A 15,000-nucleotide genomic window follows, 5' to 3' on the forward strand; every position below is an offset into this window, starting at 1 on the left:
TATACGAACATTTTATTATTTATTTTTACGAGATAAATATCGTTCATCGATAAAATACGGATCGTGATTAACAAAGTTAATATCTTGTCCCCCTCCCCTCCCCCCTTTACCTTTCGAACGTCAAAGTGAGAACTTCCTAATTAGATTTTCACAGACAAACATGTAACGTTAATTCTGGCTTTACATTCACATAATTACGTAAGGTAGTATCTACTGTGGAGAAAATAGAAATAGAAAGGGTAGAAAAAGAATATCAACAAATTTACCTAGATGAGTTAGAAAAAAAGAGTTGCTTGGAAAAAATATGCTACATATATCTATATATATAGATATGTACATGCATATATATATATATATATATAGATATATACACACACACACTAAGATACGTAGGAATATACTACCCGATTACAGAATTTCGAGAGATTGCCTAAAGATTACGCCCGAAGGTATCGTTTTGAAGTTGCGTTGCTCGTTGAAGGATCAAATAAAATGTCAAAAAACTACATAGCACGAACGACATTTTTTCCGTGCTACGATCGTGGAAATAAAGAGGACTTTGTGTATACTATCATAACGATTTTTTTATTCTTCTCTATCTCCTAGAAAGGAAGAAAAAAATTAGAAAAAAAAAATAATTAAAAAATATATATACATATATACATATATATATATACACATGTGTACATACGTGTATATAATATGTATGTATGTATGTATGTATGTATGTATACATAGATATTATCAAGAGATCGATATAGGGTGTACTACCAACTATATGCATATATTGCAACGCATCGATTATCTTTTATCCATTCGCTTGTCATTATTTTTTTCGCAATCGGTTAAAGCTACCAATAACGACGACACAGATAATCTGATAAATTCCACGATCGGCATATCGGTTACGAAGTTTATATTTGATAAAAAATTTCTCCCTGTCTCACACGGCTTTTTTTGCTTTCTTTTTTGTTTTTCTTTTTTACTTTTTTTTCTTTTTTTTCTTTTTTTTCTTTTTTTATTCATTTTATCATCCTTTTGTTCCACGATAGGGATAGGATACCAATATTAAATTAAATTTGTCGTTCACATATTTACAAATTATGCCTCCATTATTTTCATTCCATTATTTATGAAACTCGTGAAATTCTAAAAGAGGAAAAATAAAAATAAAAACAATGAAGATAACGTTAATCGGATTATTTTCACATACATATACGATTTTCCGTATTCTATACAGAACGTCGATAAGTCATTGTTTAATTGAAAAACATGAAATTTCAAAGTCGACTCACGTAAAAGGGATACGGGATCGTCGATTGGTGTTTTAAATATATAGATCTACCGATTATATTAAAGAATAGATCAGACAGATTTAAACATTTAACTTGGTATTAACTTGGTATTGATTACACAAATTCTAATTTATTATCAATGAATATTCTATTATTATTAAGTCTATTAAATCTTATAATTACTTACTGAAATGTTGACAAGCATTTATTATTTCTTCGATTAATTTAAATATCATTCATTATTTTCTCAATTAATTTAAAAAATTACACACACACGGATTATGTTTACATGTGCATAATTATATTTCTATATTTGCACTTTCATTAAATTAACATTATTCATCGAATACGTATATACGTTTCAGTTCGTTCAATTTTGAATGCATTGAATTCGTTTATATATATGTGTGATTATGTAAACACTTACATACGTGTTACTACAAATTCGAATTCATTTAATTCGGATGTATTTCTTTATTTATTCATGCGTTTTTTATTATTTATTTTTTATCTTTTATTTATTTCTTTTTTTTTTTTTTTTTTTATATCGTACACCGACATTTTCATATCATACAATCAATTCCATAAATGTTTAAATTGCAGAACTTTTATTAATCGTAAGTCTCTTTTTATTATTGGCAGGAAAAAAAACAAAAGGAAATTTTTGAAAGGACACTATCATGTCAATGAGTATTTTATTCGCATTTCGCAATTACTATCGTTTGTTTGTCGATGTGAGAATCCAATTACGATAAATGTGATATAATCTATTTTCTCTTCGGATCTATCAATATTTACTCTCAATTTGATTCATAAACAAAGTATACATGCACATTTCCAGTTAGTTTGATAGATCGAATTAGATAGAAAGACGTAAAAAATCGTAAGAAAAATATTCGAGGATCGATAAATTTCCAACGGGAACGGACGATTTTCAATATACTTTAATGAATATAGTATAACAGCCATACGATGTACAAACACATACATATGTAGATTAAATGCGCTTAAACGAGACACATTTTGTCGATTTAAGCTAGAAATTACGAGACATTGTCATATTCATAATTTCTCCAATATTACAAACAGACACGCACGCTCACACATACATACATACATATATATATATATATATATATATATATATATATGTATATATCAACATAATATCGACAGATACTTCGGAAAATCACGAAGCTTAAAATCGATAATAATTTCATAAATTATTCGCTGCACATTTGCAAAGTTAATTTTTGAAGTCTTTCGGCTCATCAACAATTTAAAACGAACAATTTAACCCCTCTAATGGGAACGGAAGGTTTGCGAACCGTTTTGTAATTCAAACGAACAATAAGCTCAACAAATTAATTGATGGATGTGCTCCAATGAGAATCACTGCGACATCGAATTTAATAATTGAGTATTCTCGACTGGTCGCAATGAATCTTAATAAAATGTAAATAGAAAAAAACAAAAAAAAAAAACAAAACGAAAAAAGAAGAAAACATATATATATATATATATATATATATGTTGAAAATATATAACTAATTAGAACAATAAATCGTGCTTTTAAATCAAACGCGTAAATAATATTTGAAGAGTTCTGTGGAAACGTAACAAAAAAAAAAAAGAAGAAAAAGTAAAAAAAAAAAAAAAAAAAAAAAAGAAAAAAAAAAAGAAGAAGAAGAAAAAAGAAAAAAAAAGAAGAAGAAGAAAAAATAAAAAAAACCATCGTAGATCTCTGAAAACGAAAACATTTCACAATAACGAACGGTCGCGTAAGTCAATCCAAGATTTCCTTTACCGGTATCAACGTTATTTCGAATGAAACTTTCATCAAATCATCCTTCAAGATCATTTACTACAAACGCACGTGCCACTTTCACCCGACAATTTTCTCAAGGAAGAGAGTTGCTATCCGAAACTCGTGAATGCGATAAAACGTCGACAAAACCGGATAATCATCTTCTACGGCATAGAAGAAAGTGCACCGTGAGAGAGTCTAAGAAGTTCACGAGATTTGTCGTTAACTAAGAGCAATCCCCTCTCTTTTTCTTTAACCCTTTCCTTCTCTCTCTCTCTCTCTCTCTCTCTCTCTCTCTCTCTCTCTCTCTCTCTCTCTGTATATCTATCTCTATCTCTATCTCTATCTATATCTCCCTATTCTTTTACCGTGCCAGAAACCAGAAAGTTTTCGAACTGTACGAACGATGAAGTTCACCACCTTCTCTCCCTCTCTCTCTCTCTCTCTCTCTCTCTCTCTCTCTCTCTCTCTCTCTCTCTCTCTATCTCTCTCTCTCTCTTTCTCTCTCTTTCTCCATTCAATGGTTCGAAGTTTTCAAGTCCAGAATCACTTTGTGCTATCTACTTTGTTAATTCCACTAACGAAAAGCAAGTTAGTTTGCCATACTTAACGAAATCTTTTGGTCCCTGTAAGTTCACCATCGACGATAATGACGATCACATCTTTGTTAAGTTTTTATTTTTTTTTTTTTGTTTTTTGTTTTTTTATTTACTTTTTTTTCTTTTTCTTCCCTCGATCTTTCCTACTCTTATTTTCCCCTTCTTCCCAGCTCTTATCTTCCACTCAAAGTCACCTTATGCGTTATACGATCTTTGTACGGTTAGAATGTCCTACGGTGCATTACATCGAATAACTTTTCCCCAACGATCTTATCATAGTTGCAACGAAATCCTATCTTAGGAATATTAAACTTTTTCTTTGCTTTTACGTTTAAGCCTTCGTTACCTATCGTTTCTAATATAAATAAAATTTATATGTATTAATGTATCTAACTATATTATGTATCTTTATAAATTAATCATTGATGTTAACAATGAAATAATTGATGTTAATGATGAATAATATAATCGAACTTCTATATACATATGTATTTGTTAGTACAAACGATCAATCTATATATATATATATATATATATATATATATATATATAAATTTATGTAACGTAAATTATATTTTGTTAATAAATGATATTGATTTAATTATCCAATAAACAAAATGAAAGATATTAATTGGCCTCGTAATCGAATTAAATTATTTTTAAAATTAATTCTCTTTCATTCGTTCATTTTTTATGTAATTGCTTTATTTTTATACTAAAAAGAAAGAAAAAAAAGAAAGAAAAGAAAAGAGAAAGAAAGAAAGAAGATACTAATACTCAGTACGAACTTGCACAAATCGTCCTTGCATATATAATCCGCAGATAAATTTGAAGAATTTAGAATCGCAGCATTTTCATGCAACCACATTACTTCCATCTTTCTATCTCTGGTTGGTATTCTTTCTTTCTCAAATACTACGTGCCATTTCAAATCGTTCCAGAGGTTGCCCGAGCACTTTCCTAGATTAGAATAAACCGATACTTCAGCTTCCTTTTATTCAAGACGCTTCAAATTTGCAAGAAGCATTCCTTTAATAACATTGAAATCTTTCTGATCTCGAACAGAAAAGTTTTCACTTTGTTTTTAAGAAAAACCTTTCGTCGTTGTCAAAGGATCTATAAATCTATGATTAATTCTCTCTCTCTCTCTCTCTCTCTCTCTCTCTCTCTCTCTCTTTCTCTCTCTTTGTATTTCTCATTTCTACGAATGAATGTTACGAATACGCAAGTATTTGGCGATCGTAGTTGGCCCGGAATCAACGAAAGAATATATTTAGCTTATATCTAAGAGAATTACTCGCAAAATTATTTTTGTAACCCTATTTAAAGAATCAGAGCAAAACGATTCAAAACTTTTAACTCGTTCTCTCAAATGTAACGAGGAAATATCGAACGAACGTTTCCATTAAATTCAACGTGGTATTTGCTAAAATAAAGAATATATGTAAAAAAAAAAAAAAAAAAAAAAAAGAAAAAGAAAAAAAAAGAGAATTCTACATAAGGAAACGAGAATTTTTCGAAAAGGTAGATCGAAGATGACGCGTGAAATGGGAAATTTGTATGCGTCAGCCGCAATATACGTTTTGTATGCCCGATCGAGATTTATGTATTACCGTATTTTAATATAAATCTATCGAGATGTGTTCTACCAGAAGCAATACGCTACGTATCGCCTATTATTTCTACGAGACTGAAACCGAATCGAACGATTTTCATATGGCTACGCGATAGAACGCATTGTAAATTCTATTGCAACTCGTTTCTATATCCCACGTTTCATATATCTGATACATAAATAAATGTAATGCGTTGGTAGGAACTATATGTATGTAACTTTACAAATATTCTAACTTTACGTCACTTTTACCGTTTTTGATAAATGAACAAACATCGGGACACAAGAATGACATATCTGAATAACATATATATATATATATATATATATATATATATATATATATATATATTTATATTTATATTTATTTGTTATATTTATATATGTTTATTATGTTTATATTTATATAAATTTTATTATATATATATATGTATATATTCCAACGGAATTTCTTTGTAAAATTTTAAATATATAAAATTGATAAAATTGTTGTTATCTTGAAACATTATTAAAATGTAATTAAAACATAGAAACATCTCTATTATAATTTACATTTCAATTCCATAAAATGCATAGAATATATAAAATAATATTTTCTTCGAATATTATAAACAAAAATAAAACAAATAAATGTTTGTTTCATGAACGAACATTCAACGTTATCTCGATCTCATGATCTTTCATGTATATAACAAATAACATCTTTACAAAAAGATATCATTTTTCTTTTTCTTCTTCTTCTTCTTCTTTTCTTCTTTTCTTTTTTTATTCTATTTTATAAATGACGTACCATAATGATCATCGTGAATTATAAATTTACTTTATACGTCGATCATGCAACTGATAAAAATGTATTTTATATGCAAAACTGCAAGCATTGAAATGGAGCGCAATGAGCAAATATATCAATCTGTTAATACCAGAGAAAACGAACGAATTGTTATCACGAATGATTCGCATTTAATTGTTCCTTTATTTATGCGACAATAATAAAACAACACCCCCGTCGATAACCGTTATACGGCTAATTGCGAACTCGTAATAACGATCGTTAACATATTCACGATGAAAAGAAGAAGCGAAATAGATAAATTTCATCATTTCATTCATACGCTTCGATATTCATACGAACGAATGATACGACATTAAAATAATATTCTCTTCGAAATATCTTTCGAGTCGGCGATGTCCAATCTCTTTAATTAAATTAATTAATTAATAATTATCTAACGGCATATAAAACGATTGTACGAATTGTGCAAAAACATTTTTTTTATCATTTGCAATTTATTCGTCAGCAATTAGAATGTTTTACCTTTCTTCTTCTCTTTTCTCTTCTTTTTTTTTTCTTTTTTCTTCTTTTTTTCCTTATTCTTTTTCTTTTTTTTTTTTTTACTTTAAGCTCGATCATTAAAAATTCTTTTGAATCGAAGACAAATTTCGTTCGGGGAAAAAAAAAAAGATATGGAAAAAAAAAGATTTGTGAAAAGCTCGTAAATCTTTTCCCGCGTAAAATTTATCGCTTTCAAGTAATTTGTCTTCGCAGTCACGTTACATTTTTGAGAAGCACGTTTTCGAAATACGGTACATTCTCGCTGCTCGTTAAACGTACGAGTGATGCTTGTATACAGTTTGCCACCTCGATCGTCGATACACACCTCGTCCGGAACTAAAAGCTTTTTCAAAGCGCGATGAAATAATACGCCCTTCACCCTTCGTTAAATGGACATTGCCTTTTCACGCATCGTAGGGTGAAAAGAGCAGCAAATCCTTTCAAAACGTTCAAATAATCGCTTATAAAAGTAATACAAATTATACGAGAAATAAAAAAGGAAAAAAAATATTAAAAACAAGTGGATCGATCAAATTTATTTATTTTGTTTTGTTTTTTTCTTTTCTTTTCTTTTCTTTTCTTTTCTTTTCTGTTTTCTTTTTAATTCATTAAAACGCATTTTACATACCAAACTAATCGAAACCCGCGTAATCATAAACACGCATATTTTTCATAATTTAATAATTTCAAAATGGCTTTCATATTGCAAATAAATCTTATATTTTTAATTTTAAAGAAAAAAATTAATATTAAACGAATAAACATATTTTAATACTAATCATTCAAAAGAATATTACGGTCAATACGAAAGAAACAAATTTTGTGAATCTCAATGTGTTAAGGAAAGGCGTTTAATAAATCGTAGAAAATAATTGTTTATTAATAATAAAAATCCTTTTAAATCATGCATCAACATATACATCTAAAAAAAGAGATAATAAATACACTAAAATAAGAAATAATTTTTTACAAAACAAACATGTATAATTACATATTATATCAAGTAGTGCTCTATATACCAACGTTTTATAATACATTTGCTTATAATGAGTATTGCGATTCAAATTTTAACGATATAAATACAATTTTAAAGAACCTGGGGGACCGTAGTTACTATATATTATTTTAACGATACAACTATTATCGCAACAATTTCGAAAATTCGGAAGAAATTAAAGGAAAAAGTTTTGAATATCCATTACAAATTATTTCTACTTTTCACGATTCCTTAAGCGATTATCATATCGAATCGATCGTTTGAAAAATTAAACAAAAACCTTTAATTTGGATTGAGAAACACTGCTAGTTAGCTTGCTACTAACTAACTTTAGAAGACAAGCAGAGAAAAAGAGAGAGAGAGAGAGAGAGAGAGAGAAGCCATAAGGTCGATAATCTTGAGGAGAAGCCATCAAAAGCATATCAATTTCTCGGATCGTCAATTTCACGAAATATCACATGCATCATCGACAAAGTAAGTACGTTGATCCAACAATAAGTTAAATGCCAACTTAACTAGTTCTTACATATGTACGAATGTTCTTGACTACACCCTTCTTAGTTAACTAACTAGCTCTCTACTACAACTAACTCGCGCATGTTTCTCTATTATAACCGTTTGCTATATCTTTGTTGCATATACATATATATATATATATTTGTATATATATATTATATATTATATATTATATATTATATATTATATATTATATATTATATATTATATATTATATATTATATATATATATATATATATATATATATATCGAGCGAAGAAGGTAGAGAAGACGTTGGCTCAGTCCGGAACGCGACGAAACCTACATTACGAAACTTTCCACGAATTACGTTCAACGTCCGCGTTCCTCTCGTAATTCCTGGACGAAGGGTTCGCCCGAGGATTCAACTTACCCAGTGGTTCTGATAAATTCATGGAAGACGAAAAGCAACCTCTACTGAGTACAACATTCTATCGCGTAATGTTGAATCCTCTACGAATTCGATCAAATAATTTTGACTGTATTATTCAAATAATTATCTTTGACGATACGTATGATAAACGCAGCAAAATAAAAAAAAAAAAAATGAGAAAAACAAAAAAAAAACAAAGAAAAAAGGGAAAAGAAAAGAAAAGAGAGAAAAGAAATTAATCGATCAAAACTATATAACTTCTATCTTCATTATCATATAACAATTATACATAGTAATAATTTAACAAATTTTCAATGAAATAAAAAAAAGAATCCTTAATAACCAACAATTGTTCGTTCAATTATTGTTGAATGTTCGTTTAATTATTGTTGAACAAAATTCGATCGTATAAAAAAAAAATATAAATAGAAAGATGATTATACGTTAAAATAAAAAAATAGGATAAATAAATAAGCGAATAAAATTTTCTCGATGTTATTACTATTATTATTCTTTCATAATCGTAATACAGTAAATTAGATTTCTCTCCTATTTATGATCACAGACTTTACCTAACTTCTATCAACATGTTACCATTGTATCCCATTTGTGTATGTTCGTATGCATATAAACGTACCTCGAAACGTGACTGACACACTTTGTTGTTGCTCACTCAACTTTCACTTTCGATATCAATTCTTTCACGTCTTTCTTCCTCCACTTTTCGACACCGTACTTTTTTTTACAAGCGAGCACGCTTACACAAACGCGACACGCTTTTATGCATTTCCCTATTTCATTCTTTTTTCTTTTTCTCTTTTTCTCTATCTCTCTTTCTTGCTTTCTTCCTTTTTTCTTTTTTCTTTTTCTCTTTTCTTTATGCAACGACTTCTCCTACTCTAAATGATCATTCATGTGTAACGAAATAGTTCTTCATCATCGTTCTCGATAATATTAATCTCGGTAATATTTTGTTGTGCATTTTTCTAACTGATACTGAAAAAAGAAAAGAAGAAAGGAAGGAAGAAAGGAAGGAAGGAAGGAAGGAAAGAAGGAAGGAAGGAAAAAAAAATAAGAAGTAGAACGAATAATTAAAAAATTATGACGTAACTCATTCTATCGTAAAAAATGTAAGTATTCATCGACCGAAACATACCAAGCGCAGATAATCGAGCTTTTAACTGTTAAAGCTCGTGCGCCACTAAAATTATGTCGAGCGTCACTCGAATGACATCATCCAAGTACATGCAAATTACACGATTAACGCTGCCCAACTATCCAATGGACCGGCCTCATTTGAGCGTACCACGTTTAAATGGGACAGCCACGATTCCAAGAATTTACGCAGTATTTACGATTACCGCACGCTATCCAATTGTAGTCATATTTATCGTTGATAGGTAAATTCGTTTCTATGATAATTCTTACGAAGATTGGTCATCGAATAAATCAGAACGAGTTTCTCGAATGAAACACGAACGAATGAACGAAAGAATGAACGAACGAACGAACAATTCCAAATCAAATTTAATAATACTTGTTATTATCATAAATGAATTTTTAAATCTAAATTTATCGTGAAAAAAAATTTTTGCAATTTAAGAGGGAAAAAAGAAAAAACAAATGTGTGTGTGTGTGTGTGTGTATGTGTGTTCAAAAAATATGGAATATATCTGTAAAATTTAAATATTTGGAATAAATCTGTATATATTTGAAAACATAAACGTATCAAATTTTCTTCCTTGCGAAAACATTTGTAAATGCGAGAAGTAAAAGACGTCGTCAAGTTAAAAAAAAAAAAGAAGAAAAGAAAAAAAAAGAAAAAAAAGGAAACAAAGAGAGAGAAAGAGAGAGAGAGAGAGAGAGAGAGAGAGAGAGAAATAAAGGAAATGTAATTAAGTCGAGAGAAATCCTCCGCGATATCCTCCACTGAAAATCGATGAGAAAACAATTCGAAGATAAGATAACATCGTTTAATCATTGGATGGGACATCCGCGAGGATGGATAAAAAGGAAAGAAAAGAAAAAAAAAGAAAACAAAAAAAAAAGAAAGAAAGAAAGAAAGAAGAAGAAAAAGAAAAAGTAAAGGGAAACTGTTTGTAGACGGAAACGGAGAAGGAAGTGAAGTAAGCTCGATGCGAGATCGTGCGAAAGATGGGAACGTGGAGGAGGTAAAAAAAGAAAAAAAAGGAAAAAAAAAAGAAAAAAGAAGAAAGAAAAAAGAAAGGTAGACCGAAGAAGGATAGTGAGGAAAAGGGGTTATACGAAAGGAGGCCGCGAGACGAAAATTGTTCTTCGCGAAAAGATTCGAAAAAGGGAGGAAAGGTTTCTCTTAGAAATCGATCGGTAGAAATTCGCACTGGCGAAAGATCCTGACCAAGGCGATATAGTACGTTTCGTTACATGGTGTGAACAAAAGGGAAAGAATCAGAAAGAATGAGAAAGAATGAAAAAAAAAAAAAAAGGAGAAAAAAAAGAGAGAAAAAGAGAGAGAAATAAAGAGAGAAAAAGAGAGAGAGAGAAAGAGAGAGGGAGAGAGAGAGAGAAATAAAGAGAAAAACAGAGAGGGGGATAGGAGTGAAGAGAAGGAAAGAGAAAAAGAAAAAGAATAAAAAAAAGAGAAGGAAAAACTAAGAAATCGTTTCTGACTTACACCAACATTGAGTCCGCCCTCCGTCATGGTCGTTGGTCCTCCGTCTCTGCACGGCTCTCCACACTTTCGGAAATAAAATCCTCGGTTTCTCTCTTCACTCCTCTCCAACCTACTCTTCCTCTTTCCACCAATCACCACTTTTCGAGCTCACTCTTCTCGTTCACTTTCTCTCTCTCTCTCTCTCTCTCTCTCTCTCTCTTTCTCTCTCTCTCTCTCCCTCTCTTCCTCTCTATCACACACTCTACCTCTCTCTCTCTCTCTCTGTTCCTGTCTCTGTCTCACTCGAACACTTTCCACTTCTTCCACGTTTCCCTCCACGCTTTTCTCTTTCCTATCTCGGACCGTCTCTTTCGCACTCTCTATCTCTGCATTATCCGCTTCTATTCGTCTATCCTCTTTCGTCGTACGGGGTGCTCCGGTTCAACGAATCGAATCCATTAATCACCCTTCTTCCCAGGTTTGGTATGGCGAAAGCTGTATTTAATTTTTCACGCGATGCCGCTTTATATTTTAAATGGAAATCGAACGTGCGCAACGCGCCGGAATATGTGTTAGATAGAAAGAGAGAAAGAGAGAGAGAGAGAGATAGAGAGAGAAAGAGAAAGAAAGATAGGGAGAAAGACGGAGAGAGAGAAAGAGAAAGAAAGATAGGGAAAAAGAGGGAAAAAGGAGGAGAAAGAGAAAGAGAGAGGGAAAGAAAGATAGGGAGATAGAGGGAATAAAAGATAAAGAAAAAAGATTTCTGCACCTATGAACGCGTTATGCGATGAGAAGAGCTGAAGGGAAAAATATCAGCGACTCTGCAAGCACGTCACTCTTTGGTTCACGCTTTTGACCTGACTTTGACGAAGATGTATTTCGGCTACCCTCACTCCTCATTCACTTCCTATCTCTCTCTTTCTCTCTCTCTCTCTCTCTCTCTCCTCTGTGTTGATGAAACACTTGATATCCATAAAAAATACTTTACTGCCTCACACTCTTCGAACTTAGCCCTATTCTTTCTCCCACATTAACTTCTCTTTCTTTCTCATTTCTTTTCTTTTTTATTTTTTTTTCCTTTTTTTTTTTTTTTTGATAGAAATGATCTTCAAAAGTATCTTATGTATTAAGATATCTATATTTAATTATCATCGTGAAAAAAAAAAAAGAAAAGAAAAAAAAAAATATATTCGATTTTGATAAAAGGTATTAACTTTTGACAGAAACGTAATGTTTCATATTGATTTGAAATTCTATAAAAGTCATGACACATTTCTTAGATATAAGTTCTATTCGAATACTTATGTGCGTATGTAAACTTTTTTTTTTGTTAAGTAATAACAACGATTTAGATGAATCTCAAGTCAAACATATTTCAAAAATGCTTTGAAATTGTATCGAAAGTAATTACTTATAATATTGTAAACATTTCTAAATTATATATATATATATATATATATATATATATATATGTGACAATGGTTTATTGATAAAAAAAGAAAAAAAAAGAAAAAAAAAAGAAAAGGGAGACATTTTAATCGAACGAACTGATTGCTTTTCTTCATTTCCACTCGAAATATTTAATAGAACGAGCAAATCGTTCGTTTTATCGACAATGTCTCTCAATTACGTACTTGTCATTTTGCCATAGCACCGTAAATATATACATAATTTGTTATACCTATATGATGAAATAATAAAAAATAAAAAAAAAAGGAAAGATACCTATACGAGATCAAACGCATTAGCTCGAAATTACCTTCGTCGTTTCCCTTTTCCTAGTGTAATACGATAATTCGAGATCAGAAGATTTTCCAAAGGATCTAGAACGTCGGCTGCGCATAGATGGGTGGGAGAGGAGGTTGAGAGTCTTTGCATATTCACAAGTCGGATTAAATGCCGCCTTCCGTTCTTGAAAACCTTGACGAAAATTCGTCGGAAGGAAAATCTTTCGACGAAAAGCATACCGGAAGAGTAAAGATATATCCTTCCTATCCCTCCTCCTGTCACCCCATGTATATATACACGCATATATACATGCATACATACATACGTATGTATAGTATCATCGAACATGATCGTTCTTCCAATGAAATTTCAAGTCTTCACATTTGAACGATAAAAAAATTCATTCTCGTTCGGTATTTTTTCTTAACTGATTCGCCATTATTAAAAACGATTTATCATTTCGAAAGAAATGTCATGGTAACAATCATCACGACAGTTTTCTCGGCGAAAATTAATTCGAACCGAGCTATGAAATACGAATAAATCGTTCAAAATTCTACGCCAATCTTCTGTGTCTTTCTCTCTCTTTCTCTTTCTCTCTCTTTCTCTCTCTCTCCGCTCTTTTTCCCTTTTTCTCTCTATACGGTATTTGTCTTTCTTTCTCTTTCTCTCATTCATCCTCACTCTCACTCTCACTCTCACTCCTTCGATCCCATCTATCCGTCGTCTATCTCTATCTCACTCTACTCTCTAACTTGTATTTGATCACATGAAATCTCTACTAAAAGTGCGCGATGACAATTACACGTCGCTCAAATCTGATCTCTCTTTCTATCTCTCTCTCTTTCTCTCTCTCTTTCTCTCTATCTATCTATCTATCTATCTATCTATCTATCTTTTTCTCTTTTAGTGATAGCACAAAGAGAAAGAAACAGATCTGGTGATTTATTCCGCCTCATATACGATTAATCGATGCGACAGGGACGCTCGTTACTCATGATTCCGCGAAGGGTAGAAAAAAGGGGAGAGAGAGAGAGAGAGAGAGAGAGAGAAAAAAAAAAGTAGAAGAACTTTCATATAAAAAGAGGCTTACAAGGACGTTCAGAAATCTCAGCGGGTGACGGGAGATTTTTTTTTTCTTCCTTTCCTTTCCTTTCCTTTCCATTCCTTTACTTTTCTTTTCTTTACCTTCTATTCAAAATAAAAAAAAAAAAATAAAAAAAATAAAAAAAAAAACATGAAAAGAAGCATTCGATCGATCTAATCGCATCTCATGTAACTCACGCGAAAAATAATGAAAGAAGCGAAAACGGCCAAAGACTAAATGATGAAGAATCATAAAACTTGATATTTTATTATACTCGCTCGATCAAATATCAAACGTTTGATCAAACAACTGCCGAGCTGGATATGTATCTATATATATATATATATATATATATATATATATATATATATATATATATATATATATATATATAATAACATATATATATATATATATGTTACTTCGTTAATGAAACTAAAAATAAAAAAAAAAATGAAAGAAAAAAATAAAAAGGAGTTATAATAATGAAGTCATGAAGAAAAAAAAAAATAAAAAATAAATAAATAATAATAATAATAACAATAATAAAGAAAAAAAGCCAAAAAAGACGTGTACAGTCGTTTGCGTGACTCCCATGGCGAATAAATCGCTCCTTCCAATTAATCAAGAAAATTTTTTTTTAGTTCGCTATCCTGGCAAATATTTTACTTTTAGAAGCGAATTGACACAAACGACTGTTTGCACCGCCAATTACGAATCGAGGTAATTAAGCGCGAACCTCTTACTACGGACAGAGTAAACCTCTCGTAAGTACTCGGATGTACAAAAAAAAAAGTAAGATAAGTACACACATACACACATACATTCTGAAAGAAATTTTAATTCTCTTCTTTTTTTATTCTTCTTCTTCTTCTTCTTCTTCTTCTTCTTCTTCTTCTTCTTCTTCTTCTTCTTCTTTTTCTTCTTCTCTTCTTCCTTTTATTCTTTTCTCTCTTTTTTCCTGGTAAATAAATCGCGGTGATACAATAAAATGGACAA

The 15,000-nt window shown here is 30.7% G+C and overlaps 1 protein-coding gene across 11 annotated transcripts in view; it reads right to left on the minus strand.

Moving 5' to 3' along the window:
* The window catches only part of LOC118444761 (venom dipeptidyl peptidase 4), a 274,804-nt gene that overhangs the window by 223,297 nt on the left and 36,507 nt on the right, over nt 1–15,000 (minus strand). For 7 of the 11 annotated variants that reach the window (XM_035873345.2, XM_035873340.2, XM_035873344.2 and 4 more), the window contains one exon: nt 11,208–11,681. The exons of 2 other annotated variants lie outside the window; for them this stretch is intronic. In XM_035873345.2, coding sequence (XP_035729238.2) covers nt 11,208–11,234 — 27 coding nt within the window. In that variant the 5' untranslated portion in view covers nt 11,235–11,681. Of the gene's footprint in view, nt 1–11,207; nt 11,709–11,955; nt 11,971–15,000 lie in introns of those variants that run through there. 2 more of the 11 variants (XM_085659961.1, XM_035873341.2) reach the window with 2 other exon arrangements.

The sequence above is a fragment of the Vespa mandarinia genome, chromosome 10 (assembly GCF_050613455.1).
Source record: "Vespa mandarinia isolate Hongniang chromosome 10, ASM5061345v1, whole genome shotgun sequence".
In the NCBI taxonomy this organism is placed as follows: domain Eukaryota; kingdom Metazoa; phylum Arthropoda; class Insecta; order Hymenoptera; family Vespidae; genus Vespa; species Vespa mandarinia.